Source organism: Engraulis encrasicolus, unplaced genomic scaffold (assembly GCF_034702125.1).
Source record: "Engraulis encrasicolus isolate BLACKSEA-1 unplaced genomic scaffold, IST_EnEncr_1.0 scaffold_57_np1212, whole genome shotgun sequence".
Taxonomy (NCBI): domain Eukaryota; kingdom Metazoa; phylum Chordata; class Actinopteri; order Clupeiformes; family Engraulidae; genus Engraulis; species Engraulis encrasicolus.
The window spans coordinates 220,280-233,217 of record NW_026945895.1 but is presented as its reverse complement, the minus strand read 5'-3'; the positions used below and the strand labels follow the sequence as shown (position 1 = coordinate 233,217).

General features: G+C 41.6%; 1 protein-coding gene across 1 annotated transcript; it reads left to right on the top strand.

Annotated features, from left to right (window-relative positions):
- Positions 1–7,239: 7,239 nt before the first annotated feature.
- LOC134444495 (major histocompatibility complex class I-related gene protein-like) lies at positions 7,240–12,260 on the top strand. Its single transcript, XM_063193808.1, has 6 exons — positions 7,240–7,249; positions 8,629–8,823; positions 9,041–9,319; positions 9,664–9,948; positions 11,298–11,333; positions 12,193–12,260. Exons 1-6 carry the CDS (start codon positions 7,240–7,242, stop codon positions 12,258–12,260), a joined length of 873 nt encoding a protein of 290 aa, XP_063049878.1.
- The last annotated feature ends 678 nt before the right edge of the window (positions 12,261–12,938 follow it).

Sequence of the window (12,938 nt, the reverse complement as noted above, 5' to 3'; positions counted from 1 at the left end):
CAAAAAAAATATGTACTACCAGTTGTTTTAAAAGCTATTTCTCAAATATCTAGTCCATTGGTGTGACCTGTTTGTCCTTTGGTGTGATACTCCAAAGTGTCACACCATAGGACTTTTACCATCACACCATAGGACTTTTACCATCACACCATAGGACTTTCACCATCACACCATAGGACTTTTGAGTTAATTTAAAGCCATGTCGTTGCCAACTGAAATACAATTTCACCTTTAGTAAGATGCATTTTCATACATCTACATAAGAAAAAAATATGAAAAATATACACTATTGTCAAAATGTATTTTATGCATTCTTTCAACCAATGAATGCACACAAATGGGTCTGTTCATACTTATTAGAATATTCTTATAGAATATTTAAGGGATGACACTTGGGCCCGCGTGTCCTCGTGCATGTGTGCAAGATTTCAGATTTCAGAGATATAGGGACGGCAAAAAACCAAGGCTGGATTCGAACCCTGTGTCCAGTAGATGGCAGTATAACATTATGGCTAAGTGTCTTATCGTCACATCCCAGAGGACACCACACCCTGCGTGGGCGATATGCAGAGAGGAATACACACACACACACACACACACACACACACACACACACACACACACACACACACACACACACACACACACACACACACACACACACACACACACACACACACACACACACACACACACACACCCACTTGCCAGCCACTAAATAGCATGGCCATGACTGTTGAAGCAAGGGTGGTAAAGAAGGCAAATACCATATGTGAGGATCTCTCCCACCCCTTACAGCAAGCATATGAGTTGTTGCCCTCAGGTAGGAGGTTTAGGATGCCCTCATTTAAGACAAACAGAGCCCGCCAATCATTTATACCTACTAGTATATCCATGCTAAATAAGACAACTGTAAGTTAGACTGAATAGCACACTGCACTTTGGTATTGAATACTGTACTTTATAGTGCACTTTCGTGTTTGTCTATTGTGTTCTTGTTTATTGTAATGTCTTTGTAACTGTATCAGGTGCACTGTAAATGGCACAGAACGAATTTCCGAAAGGACAAATAAATTATCTATCTATCTATACACACACAACCTCTCCCTCCTTAATTTAATAGTGCTGCATTTACAGCATGCCATGTTCACACACACACACACACACACACACACACACACACACACACACACACACACACACACACACACACACGCGCACACACACACGCACACACACACACACACACAAACACCATCACCACCGGCACACTCTGCATAATAGATAAGCAGAGAAGAAGAGTAAATTTGATGTAGACGTATAGCCACACACACACACACACACACACGCACGCACATACGCACATACGCACATACGCACATACGCACAAACCATACATTCACACATGTATTTTACAAAGATAAAGATACATACACACAAGCACACTCACCCCGAACACACGCACACATACACATACACACACACACACACACACACACACATACACACTCACCCCGAACACACGCACACATACACATACACACACACACACACACACACACACATACACACACACACACACACACACACACACACACACACACACACACACACACACACACACACACACACACACACACACACACACACACACACACACACACACTTATTTTTCTTTTTAGCAAGTTATGTGTTAGATTGAGGGAATGCTCAGAGCTACTTTTGTAAAGCATCACCCTCGTCTATCTATATCAGTCATCACTCCCTCTCCTCATTTTCCACCATTCCCACCCACTCATTCTCTCTCTCTCTGTCTTGCTCTCTCTCTCTCCTCTCTCTTTCTCTCCCTCTCTCCCTCCCTCTCTCTCATTCTCTCTCTCTGTCATTCTCCCCCCCCCTCTCTCTCTCCTCTCTTTGTCTTTCTCCCCATCGCTCTCATTCTCTCTCTTTCTCTCTCTCTGTCTTTCTCCCCCCCCTCTCTCTCTCTCTCCTCCCTCTGTCTTTCTCCCCCTCTCTCTCAATCTCTCTCTCTCTCTCTCTCTCTCTCTCTCCCTCCCTCTCCCCCTCTCTTCCTCTGTCTTTCTCCCCCTCTCTCTCATTCTCTCTCTCTCTCACTCTCTCTCTCTATCTCTCATTCTCTCTCTCCCGCTCTCTCGGTCTCCCTCTCTCATTCTCTCTCTCTCTGTCTTGCTCTCTCTCTCTCTCCTCTCTCTTTCTCTCTCTCCCTCGCCCCTCTCTCTCCCCCCCTCTGTCTTTCTCCCCTCCCTCTCTCTCTATCCCTCCCTCTCTCTCTCTCTCTCTATCCCTCCCTCTTTCTTTCTCTCTCTATCCCTCCCTCTTTCTTTCTCTCTCTATCCCTCCCTCTCTCTCTCTCTCTCTATCCCTCCCTCTTTCTTTCTCTCTCATAATGTGCCGCAGTTAAGCTCCCTGTAGCCTTTGGCATCCTCGAGCTATTGACACGCACGCACGCACGCACGCACGCACGCACGCACGCACGCACGCACGCACGCACGCACACACACACACACACACACACACACACACACACACACACACACACACACACACACACACACACACACACACACACACACACACACAGTTTGGCATCCATAGCTATTGAAGTGTCTTTTCTAATTGGAGCAATTTGAGGTTGAGATTGGTTCCCTGCTGAAATCTCAGCCAATAAGGAGCCATGATTTATTTACACACGCCCACGAGGAAGAAGCACTAGGAAGCAACAACAATCAACTCTTTACAACACATAGGCTACGCAAGAAAAAAAAAGAGAGAGGTAGATGTGTGAGTGGGTAAAGAAAGAGAAACAGGCTGAGGAGAGAGAGAGAGAGAGAGACAGAGAGAGACAGACAGTCAGACAGACAGACAGACAGAGAGCAAAAGATAGATAGGTAGGTAGGTAGAGAGGTAGATAGATAGATAGATAGATAGATAGATAGATAGATAGATAGATAGATAGATAGATAGATAGATAGATAGATAGATAGAGAGAGAGAGAGAGAGAGAGAGAGAGAGAGAGAGAGAGAGAGAGAGAGAGAGAGAGAGAGAGAGAGAGACAGAGAGAGAGAGAGAGAGAGAGAGAGAGAGAGAGAGAGAGAGATAGGGAGAGGGAGGGAGAGGGAGGGAGAGACAGAGAGAGGATAATACTAGCCTGTTCTACCCTCATAATACTAGCCGGTTTTACCCTCATACTAATGTAATTTGGACATAGTGTCTGGAACTGCATTTTTTTTGCTGTGTTTATTTCTTTTAGTGACTGATATTTTTCTCGCATTATCAGGAGTTATTACATTCTAAAATGTTACTCTTATGTAATTATTTTTGTGCAGCACACAGCACACAGAGTTGCACCTGTGTGGAATGCGCTATACAAATAAACTGGCCTTGCCTTGCCTTACATTACCAGGAAATTATGACATTATCAGGTTCTACGAGGCTAAATTAGGGCAACTCTTTAATGCCAATGCCGTGTCTATAATCTTATCTCTGTTACATGTTGAATGTTAAATGTTCATTTGTACTGTATTTATTATTTATCATTGTCCATTGTTACCAGTCCATCATTGTTATCTGTCCTGTCTTACACTTTAAGTCAGTCTGAAAAATGTCAGTTTGTATATGTCTTGTCTTGGCATGGTATAGAGAGAAAACATAATTTAATTTTGTCCTTGTATGTCTTGTGCATATGATGAAAGTGAATAAAATAAAAGTTGACTTGATTTGACTTGACTATAATCTCTGATGTCACTCTTGCCTCCTTAATGCCTGCAGAGTTTTATGCATCCTCTTCTGCCCCCTCTTCCCCCATCTCCTGTGGAATGGCACTCGTGTGTGTGTGTGTGTGTGTGTGTGTGTGTGTGTGTGTGTGTGTGTGTGTGTGTGTGTGTGTGTGTGTGTGTGTGTGTGTGTGTGTGTGTGTGTGTGTGTGTGTGTGTGTGTGTGTGTGTGTGTGTGTGTGTGTGTGTGTGTGTGTGTGTGTGTGCTGTGCATGCATGTGTGCACGGACACGTGTGTGTAAGAGTGCGTGTGTGTGTGTGTGTGTGTGTGTGTGTGTGTGTGTGTGTGTGTGTGTGTGTGTGTGTGTGTGTGTGTGTGTGTGTGTGTGTGTGTGTGTGTGTGTGTGTGTGCGTGAGTGTTAAGGACTCTCTGAGTGTTCTGTACAGCAGGGATTCTTAACCTTTTTGACGTTGAGGCCCATTTTTTCGGTGCAGAGTGGCCCTATATATATAAAAAAATATTATATTATTATAGATACAATTATTATTTTCCTGATTTGAAAAAAAGCAGGCTATGTAGCAAGCTGGACCTAATGCATTTTGTTATGGAAAAACTGTATTAATTGAGCTCACTTTTCTATATCTAATGATAAACTCAATCCACTCAGGGCATCAGGCCAGAGCCATTCATGCATTGACTACTTCTCTGACATGTTTGCGATTTGTGATGAATCTGCTGATTCAAGACGGTTTTACTTAGTGATGTGCAGATGTGACTGCAGATGTGACGGCAGAAGAACAGAAACAGTCTTATGCAGGGTGTCAAAAACGGAAAGCTTTGTAGCCTCCTAATACAGTGCAAAATTCTTTAAATAAATGTATTTTTAGGTACACAATGATAACGGGTTTGCTCAGTCAGTTAACAGAATCGTTTTGAGTAAAGTTTCAAACGTTTTTTTTTGTAACTGAACGTGAGTAGAGAACACGTCGGGAAATTACACTTCACACCGGTTGGTAAATTCTCATTCTCCATTCTTGTCTTTGGCGTCGCGTTTCCACTATAAAAAACAGCTGTGCGTGGCCATTTGAGCGGCAGAACTGTGCTATAATAAAAAGACGCACGCCGTCTCCAGCATCTTGCACGGCCCACGCGGCCCTCCTGTGCGTACTTTTCCGTGGCCCTCAAGTGTCTGAGCGTGGCCCAGCTTTGGGCCGCGGCCCTATGGTTAAGAATCACTGTGTACTGTATGTTGCCGTACATATAGGTCATTCTGTATGAATTTAAATGTACAGATCTTATTTGATGACTTTATGGATTTCATTCAATATCAGTCAGGATGCACTGGATTTACCTAATTTATTGCATTTTTAGAATAGCCTATATCTGCTGGGGTGTGTGTGTGTGTGTGTGTGTGTGTGTGTGTGTGTGTGTGTGTGTGTGTGTGTGTGTGTGTGTGTGTGTGTGTGTGTGTGTGTGTGTGTGTGTGTGTGTGTGTGTGTGTGTTTAAAATACAGCAAATGCAATGTGTTTGTAACCGTGGGAATTAAGATGCAACTATCAGTATTTCAAGTAAGTTCCTAATCCTCTGTATAGGCTACAACTCAAACACCATTTAACAAAAAACTTCATGATGTGTATTTTAATCACCCTGGGTTGATTAACGGTTAATTATTACTTCAAATTGCATTTATTTCAGTACATGCTCTGTTAAGACAGTCCAAAGTGAATACCTATCAGATAATGTAAACAATTTGGTACATTTTATAACATTGTTAAAAGTAATATACATAGGAGTATTTTATTTTTTTGCCATATGCAGTTATGGGACAATAACGGGGTTAATATTACAACTTGCTCAAGGGATATCATAGAGTACCATCTTCACTCTTTAGGACCTACCTAAATCGGTAAGATAAAGCAAGAAATAAACTTTCTCATTTTTTCCGGTGTTAAGTTTATCCAGCAGGGCAGAAGATTTTTACCTGTACTCGCTAGCCTTCTGCTACGTGTTTATGGATTTGGCCTAGTAAATTGAGCTTGCTGACCCAGTATATAATGATTTAGTTGTGCAAAAAATTCTAAACAATACTCAAATGTGATGTGTTTGGAAGTCAGAAGCGTGCTCAGTCCCTTTAGAAAGATGAAAAAGTATTCCTGTGGGTGGTCTTTGGTTCAAAAACAAGGCACCCCAAAAAGTATAGTTAAAAATGTCTTTATTATTATGACATGTCCATTCCGGACTTTAAAATTGCCCACGCATAGAGGCAGTTGAGCCTTCTTCAGGGCATAGTGATACTGACACAGTGTTTAACAAACATTCCACCTGTTGACTAGTTGATTGCCCACAATTGCCCACTCAAATGTGTTCTTATTAGTTCTAGATTCAAACTGAATATTAATATTTCTTGGCAAAAAATTATTAAACGAGAACAAATGGGCAGTCATGGGTGAGCGGTTAGGGCGTCAGACTTGCATCCCAGAGGTTGCCGGTTCGACTCCCGACCCGCCAGGTTGGTGGGGGGAGTAATCAACCAGTGCTCTCCCCCATCCTCCTCCATGACTGAGGTACCCTGAGCATGGTACCGTCCCACCGCACTGCTCCCCATGGGGCGCCACTGAGGGCTGCCCCCTTGCACGGGTGAGGCATAAATGCAATTTTGTTTTGTGCAGTGTTCTTGTGTGCTGTGGAGTGCTGTGTCACAATGACAATGGGAGTTGGAGTTTCCCAATGGGCTTTCACTTGAGTTTCCCAATGGGCCTTCAAAAATATCATTGAAGGAAACTCCATTGACACCCATTCAAACACCTCTCTACTCTACTCCACTCTACTCATTCATCTTTCACTTGCCCATGATAGCCAACTAGCAGCAGTACCATCGGTGGCCACCAGCCAGTGCTCATTCCCATAACTTCCAGGTTCTCTGGGATGCATCCCAATATGAGACCTTGCCTCCTCCACTTGTGCTTGTCTCCTCGTCCCGCCAGATATTGAAATATAATGCTGTTGTCAGTAATGTCATCATGACGAGAGGCAAGTGGAGGAGGCAAAGTCACATATTAAAACGCACTCCTGGTGTCAGGTATCAAGGTGCTATGACTCCACTGTCTTTTCAGATTGGTGTGTGAGGAAAGGCAACGCCCCACCTGTAGTTGGTGAATGCAGACAGGTGACATAAGTCAGGTTATCAAGACTTTCCGCCTTTCCGACAACATACAATATAAAGGGAAACAAACGGGATACGTGAATCATCATGTTTAGACTAATAACATGTTTTTTGTCATTCCACATGTTCACGACGGAGAAAACCGGTAAGGTCCTCTTGTTATTTTCCCCTTATTTCCCCTTATTACTGTAACATGAGACGTCTGTTTTGCCAAATAAAAAAAAGACAGAGTAACACAACTGTTATGCAAATCTGTGGTATTTCTATCTTTACAAAAATCAAATAAAGCAAAGTGCCATAATTCAATGTTTGAGATTGAGATTGTCTTGCTGGGGCAGGTATGGGTATGGGTATGTAATTAGCAATAGACTACATTTCACCGCTCTTGTTTGGCTTTGCAGATTAGTTCCTCCCTGCACTATTATTAGCACATGATAACCTGCTCGACTTGTTCCAAACAGAATCTGTATCTACTGCATCTACAACTGTTCCCTAGTGAGTGTGGTTGAGACAGGCCATAAGAGGAAGTTCAAGATTCAAGATTCAAGATTCTTTTAATAGTCCCGAAGGAAATTTGTCTTGGACATACAGTACATAGCTGCCACATACACACAACATACACATGACGCCAAAAACAAAAACAGCAATAAACACACACATAGAAACACTCAAGTGCATATCCACCACAGCCCACCACCCACATACATGGCATTACAGGATGGAAGTTGTTAATGACCTGCGTTCAGTAAGTTAACAGAAACAGGGACAGAAGAGAAGTTGGTTGTGAGATTAGCGTTGTTCACGCTCAACATGCCGAAAACGTGTTGTGTTGCCGGCTGTTCAAATCAAATAATATAGCCAAACAGCCGTGGCTGAAGCATGGACTGTGTTATTTAGGCTAGCCGATGTAGCAGGTACACGTAAGTTACATTCGGTATGTTTTCCCCCAAAAACGGGCGTAACGCACATTCACAAGTACCTGGATGGCCGTTCATGCGTATTACAGTATTGGCTATCAGATTCATGGTTGTGTATTTAGCCAAAACATTGACACAGAACCTGCTAATGGGCTTTTTTGTAGGATGCCAGACACCTTTGACTGACTGCATTCAAAGGAGGTTTAAGTTACATCCATTGTAAACATACACGCCACTGTTTTCTATGGTTTTCTGTCTAAACCCAGTAGTCGTTTAGAGCTGCTTTACTTAAAAACAAAACTCGATTGACACCATTGGGGGGTGGGGGGGGTGGGGTCTAGACCCAGAAACCTGAAGAAAATCGTCAATTCCCATTCATCTCTATAGGAGACTTGAAACAATATATCTCCTTGCCAATTCTTGCCGAGTCTTCTCTGTTTTGGGCAAACGGTAGCTTCCTGTCCTTTTCAAACAGGCCAAATATTCTTTTTGGGCTGACCCTTTCTTTCATATAGCTATTTAAATTGTTTTAATGAACAATGATCATTGTTAGTTGACTTTATTGAAAGTTAAACGCAACCATGGTCCTATCAGCNATCGTTCTCAGCGTTGCTGATGAACGAATACGGACATTTAGGGCGGAAGAATTCTTGAGNTTCAATCACGGATGCAGTTGAATGGAATACAATAAAAGAATGCTATCCATGTATATACTGAATATCAGTGGTCCTACCTCTATCAGGCCATTACATTACAACACATACAGTATGCATGCTGCTATTCTTTCAAGGTCTTCTCTTCTCCTTTCCTAGGTTCCCATTCTCTGTGGGTGAAGTTCACCTTTATCGGAGGAGACACTCCATTCCCAGAACTCAGTGCTATAGTCTTGCTGGACGATATTCAAATTGGATACTATGACACAATTGACAACACGGTTGTGAATAGAGGAACAAAGAATCCTGATACAGAATCTGTCACGTTGAATGATGTCAAGCAAATTTTTGAACGTGCATATCACCACATGAGGGGCAGAGCAAACGTTTTGAAAAATTACCTGAACCATACAAGCAGTGAGTCCATTTCTAAAGGTTTGGTTTCCGTAGCAACAGACACAGACAACAATAACGGATCTTGTGTTTTTGCTTTATTTTGAGATCTAACGAGATATTGACAGTGCAAATTCAACGTGGTGATAAAACACTGAGATTCTACTATTTCTTTCAGATGTTTTTGTATCGCAACGTATAACGGGATGTGAAATTTTGGATGACGGTCAGCCAGGGAGACTAATAAGTAGAGATGCTTTCAACGGAGAGACTGGAGACGTTCGTTATTACAATCCACAGCTTAACACTCTGCACACTGACCATGTGTGGCCTGCAGCTGTGTACAGCAATTGGCCTTCCAACTTCCATTTCCTGTACGAGCACCTTTACCACCCTGCCTGCATTAGCATGCTACAGAAGCATCTTGTCAATGAAAAGCATCGAGTCCTTAAAAAAGGTAGGCCTATATTTAATCTCACAAAGAACCTTGTTGCACACAGATTGCCTAAAAGACATAATGTTTCATGCTGGAACATTTTGTATTCATTCCCAATTCCCAAACCCACCCCATATCCTCTAAAATAAATGCATCAGACATGACGACGGTTACAATTTGTTATTAAATGCATTCTCCTAATGCCATGGCAGACTTGTAAGGTCTTGCAAATGATGCAAAACTGGAAAAGTTTTCAAATAACCGCATCCTCTCATTTACTGGCTTCTCCATAGTTAAAAACTTCAGCAAAGGAAAAGATCATCAACAATCATGTGTAGCATCTCATTTTCCTTTGTCTCTTTCAGTGAAACCCAAGGTGAGGCTCCTACAGAAAGAAGTTCAAGGCCCCACTGTTCTCCTGACCTGTCTGGCGACTGGTTTCTACCCTCGTCACATCAACTTGACCCTGTTGAGAGACGGCCAGCCTGTGGATGACCACCAGATAACTGGGGGGCAGCTGCTACCTAATGGAGATGAGACATATCAAATGAGGAAGAGCCTGGAGGTTAGCGCAGAGGAGCTACATCAACATCACTACACCTGCAGAGCTCAACACCTCAGTCTACCCAACAAACTGGACACAAATTTGGGTATAATATTTGAGACATGTGTGATGGCCATTCCTTTGTCTTTGTCATTTTTAAATCTTGTTTTTGATTTTTAGTATTTTTTTATGAAATAAAATGATGTATGTAATATAATAATAAATAACATAGACTCTTTATGGAAACACAGTGTTTTAATGCTGAGCACTGATACCATCTCATCACATGATGCAAAATTTTGGAACTTTACCTGTGGCGTGGTGCGCAGGTGTGTGATGGAAACTGGTGGATAATAGTGGATGGTTAGGAGCATGGTAACAAACACTGTTTGACCATATTCTTCAATACAACCGCTATTCTTTGTTATAGGTACTCTGTGCAAGATTTTTAGTAGTTTATTTCCAGAATTCATGCTACTCATTCACTAATGTTACCTTTTGATGAATGCTTAGCACCACCATCAAATTCTAAGTATTGATTATGGCATACATGAAAAGAGGGATCTCCATGGTCCGCCATTTTGAAGTTCCAGGAATAGACATTTTTTAGCTGCGAAAATGACTGTACTTGGGCCACTTGGGTTTACTTAGTAAACTTTAATGAGAAGATCACATTTAGCAATAGGCAACCCCGTTTCAATGAGCAGCGTAGTTGCAGTACCTTTTTTGTCCATTTCCTGCACAGCGTACCTTTAAGTTGATAATCAGTTTTTTATTTTGCAAACTAATTCAGTTAAAGTTTTGTGTAAATACGTTTTATGATAAACCACCATCAACCGTGAAGTTGGAGAAGTGCGTTAATCCTTGACAGGCGTACACCATTTGTATTACTTGGACAAACTTTTGAAATCTCTGACTCTACAACATGATTGTGAAACATTGGCCTTTCGTCATGATAATGCATTTAGAATGACATCCAGTGTTTCATATTAACTTTGATATTCATTATATGCGTTCTTTGCTGGGAGTTTGCATGCTCAGTACTGTCATGAATGTTTTTTGACAGAGCGTGATTGGGACACAGTATCTACCTCCTCACTGTCTCTTGTGCTGGTTTCTGTATTTGTCTGCCTTCTTGGAGGTGCTGCAGGCATAATTATGTGTTGGAGGAAACGCAAAGGTAAGACACAACTGAAGCATTAATTGTTTGCTGATCGTCCAAATAATCTTGTGACTTTTGATTTTTACTGAGTATGTTTATATGCAAGTCAGCTGTTACAGAGCATGCAGAGCATTCATAACTGAAATGCCTGTGATCAAGCCATTTAAACTCTAGCAACAGCTACTTTTTTGTAGAGTGGTACATTTCTGTAAGTTATTAGTGGGTTTGATTGTGTCTCTGTGCTTGGGATCCTTTAAAACCCGCTCTCATGTCTGTAATGTGTCACTGTACAGGTGGACGCTGCCAGACAAATAGCTCATCTACTACAAGTAAGTGTGTGGTTAAATTTTTATTCTTATATGATTCTTATGTAGATTCTTATATGTACATGTATATGTAGGAATATAGATGGATATGTATGTGTCTATATATATCATTCCCAGTTGTGTGAAGTATTTCAATCTGAGTTTGAGTGAGGCCTGGTGCCTGTCAGTTGAGGTGGAGCTGGGCTAATTTGCATCTGTAAAGAATCTGTTCCTGGTTGAGCAGAGGGTCTATAAAAGGCTAAACGATGCCACAAGTAGCAGGCTTCTTGACCAGGGACACCACGGAAGCAATGGTCTCTTGCTGAGACGACTCCTGCTCCATTTTGGAGCAATAATAAAATCCGCAGAAAACTCATCGGATCAAAAGTGCCTGTCTGACATTTATTTAAAAAACCCACACAGTGTCATGTAGAGGAAACATACGTTCAAGGTGCACCCCAAAAACATTTACACAAATCCATGTAATTGTAAGAATGTAATACAATTTACAGAAATCTCTTCACTGTTTAACAAAAGTCTATGCTGTGGGACTTGAAAAGTCACTAAAAGTGAATGGAGCCATTGAAAATTAACAAAATGTAGATAATTGTGATCCGTATGAGCCCCAGGCAATATATCTCATCACTGAAAGTGTATGCATACAATCATTAAATAGGCCTACATACAATGTTTATCTCACACAAAATGCTTGTGCAAATACGTGTCCGATGTAAAATAGTGTATGCATAAATGTTTCAGTAATGATGATGAGACCTATTTTTGATATACTGCCGACAGGGCACCTCATACTTAGGCCTAAGTACTACTTAATATTTATTTTGGGAAACACAGCCAAGATTGTTTGCCCTTCTCATTTTTACAGACTCAGAGGAAATGGAGGAAACTGAGAGCATCACTGCAGCAGAGAAACACACCAGCCTTGAGACATAGACAGAGGACTATTATGGACTATTACATACTATTATAAACAGGGCCATATTCAGCATCAGAAACTAGGGTATGTAAACTTTTGAACAGGGTCATTTGGGTAGTTTGGGTTGTGATCATGCTTTTGAAAGAGTAAACACAGAATATTGCTAATAAATATCTTAAGCCAGTCACTAGCCATGAGTGAAAAAAAAGGTTTTGTGTAATCCTTCATATTTTGTGAGAAATCGCAGAGAAAGCGTATATTCTGCTGGGGTATGTAAACATATGAGCACCACTGTATATACAGATCCTGGCCATATAATTAGAATATCAGGAGAAGTTGATTTTCTTCCATAATTCCATCAATAATGTTTAACTTTCACGGATTGATCCAGTGAATCATATTGCCTGATTGACAACATTAGAGGAGTTTCTCTTTCCTTTGTATTTATTAATAAAGAGGCCAACTGTTCCAAAACTCCCTGTCTGCCGCACTCTGAAAAATGTTTGTTGTTGTCCAGACGGCAAAGAGACTGTGCTTGTCATCTGTCAAACCAACTCAGCACATTCTTGGCTGTTTACAAATTCAGCCACATTGAATGGCAGATTACTTCCATGGCTCTGGACCTGGTCTCCCTTTTTGGCATTCACTCAGTGGAGCTTGTGGAGTGCGTCGCCCAGCTTTTGAGCATTTATAAG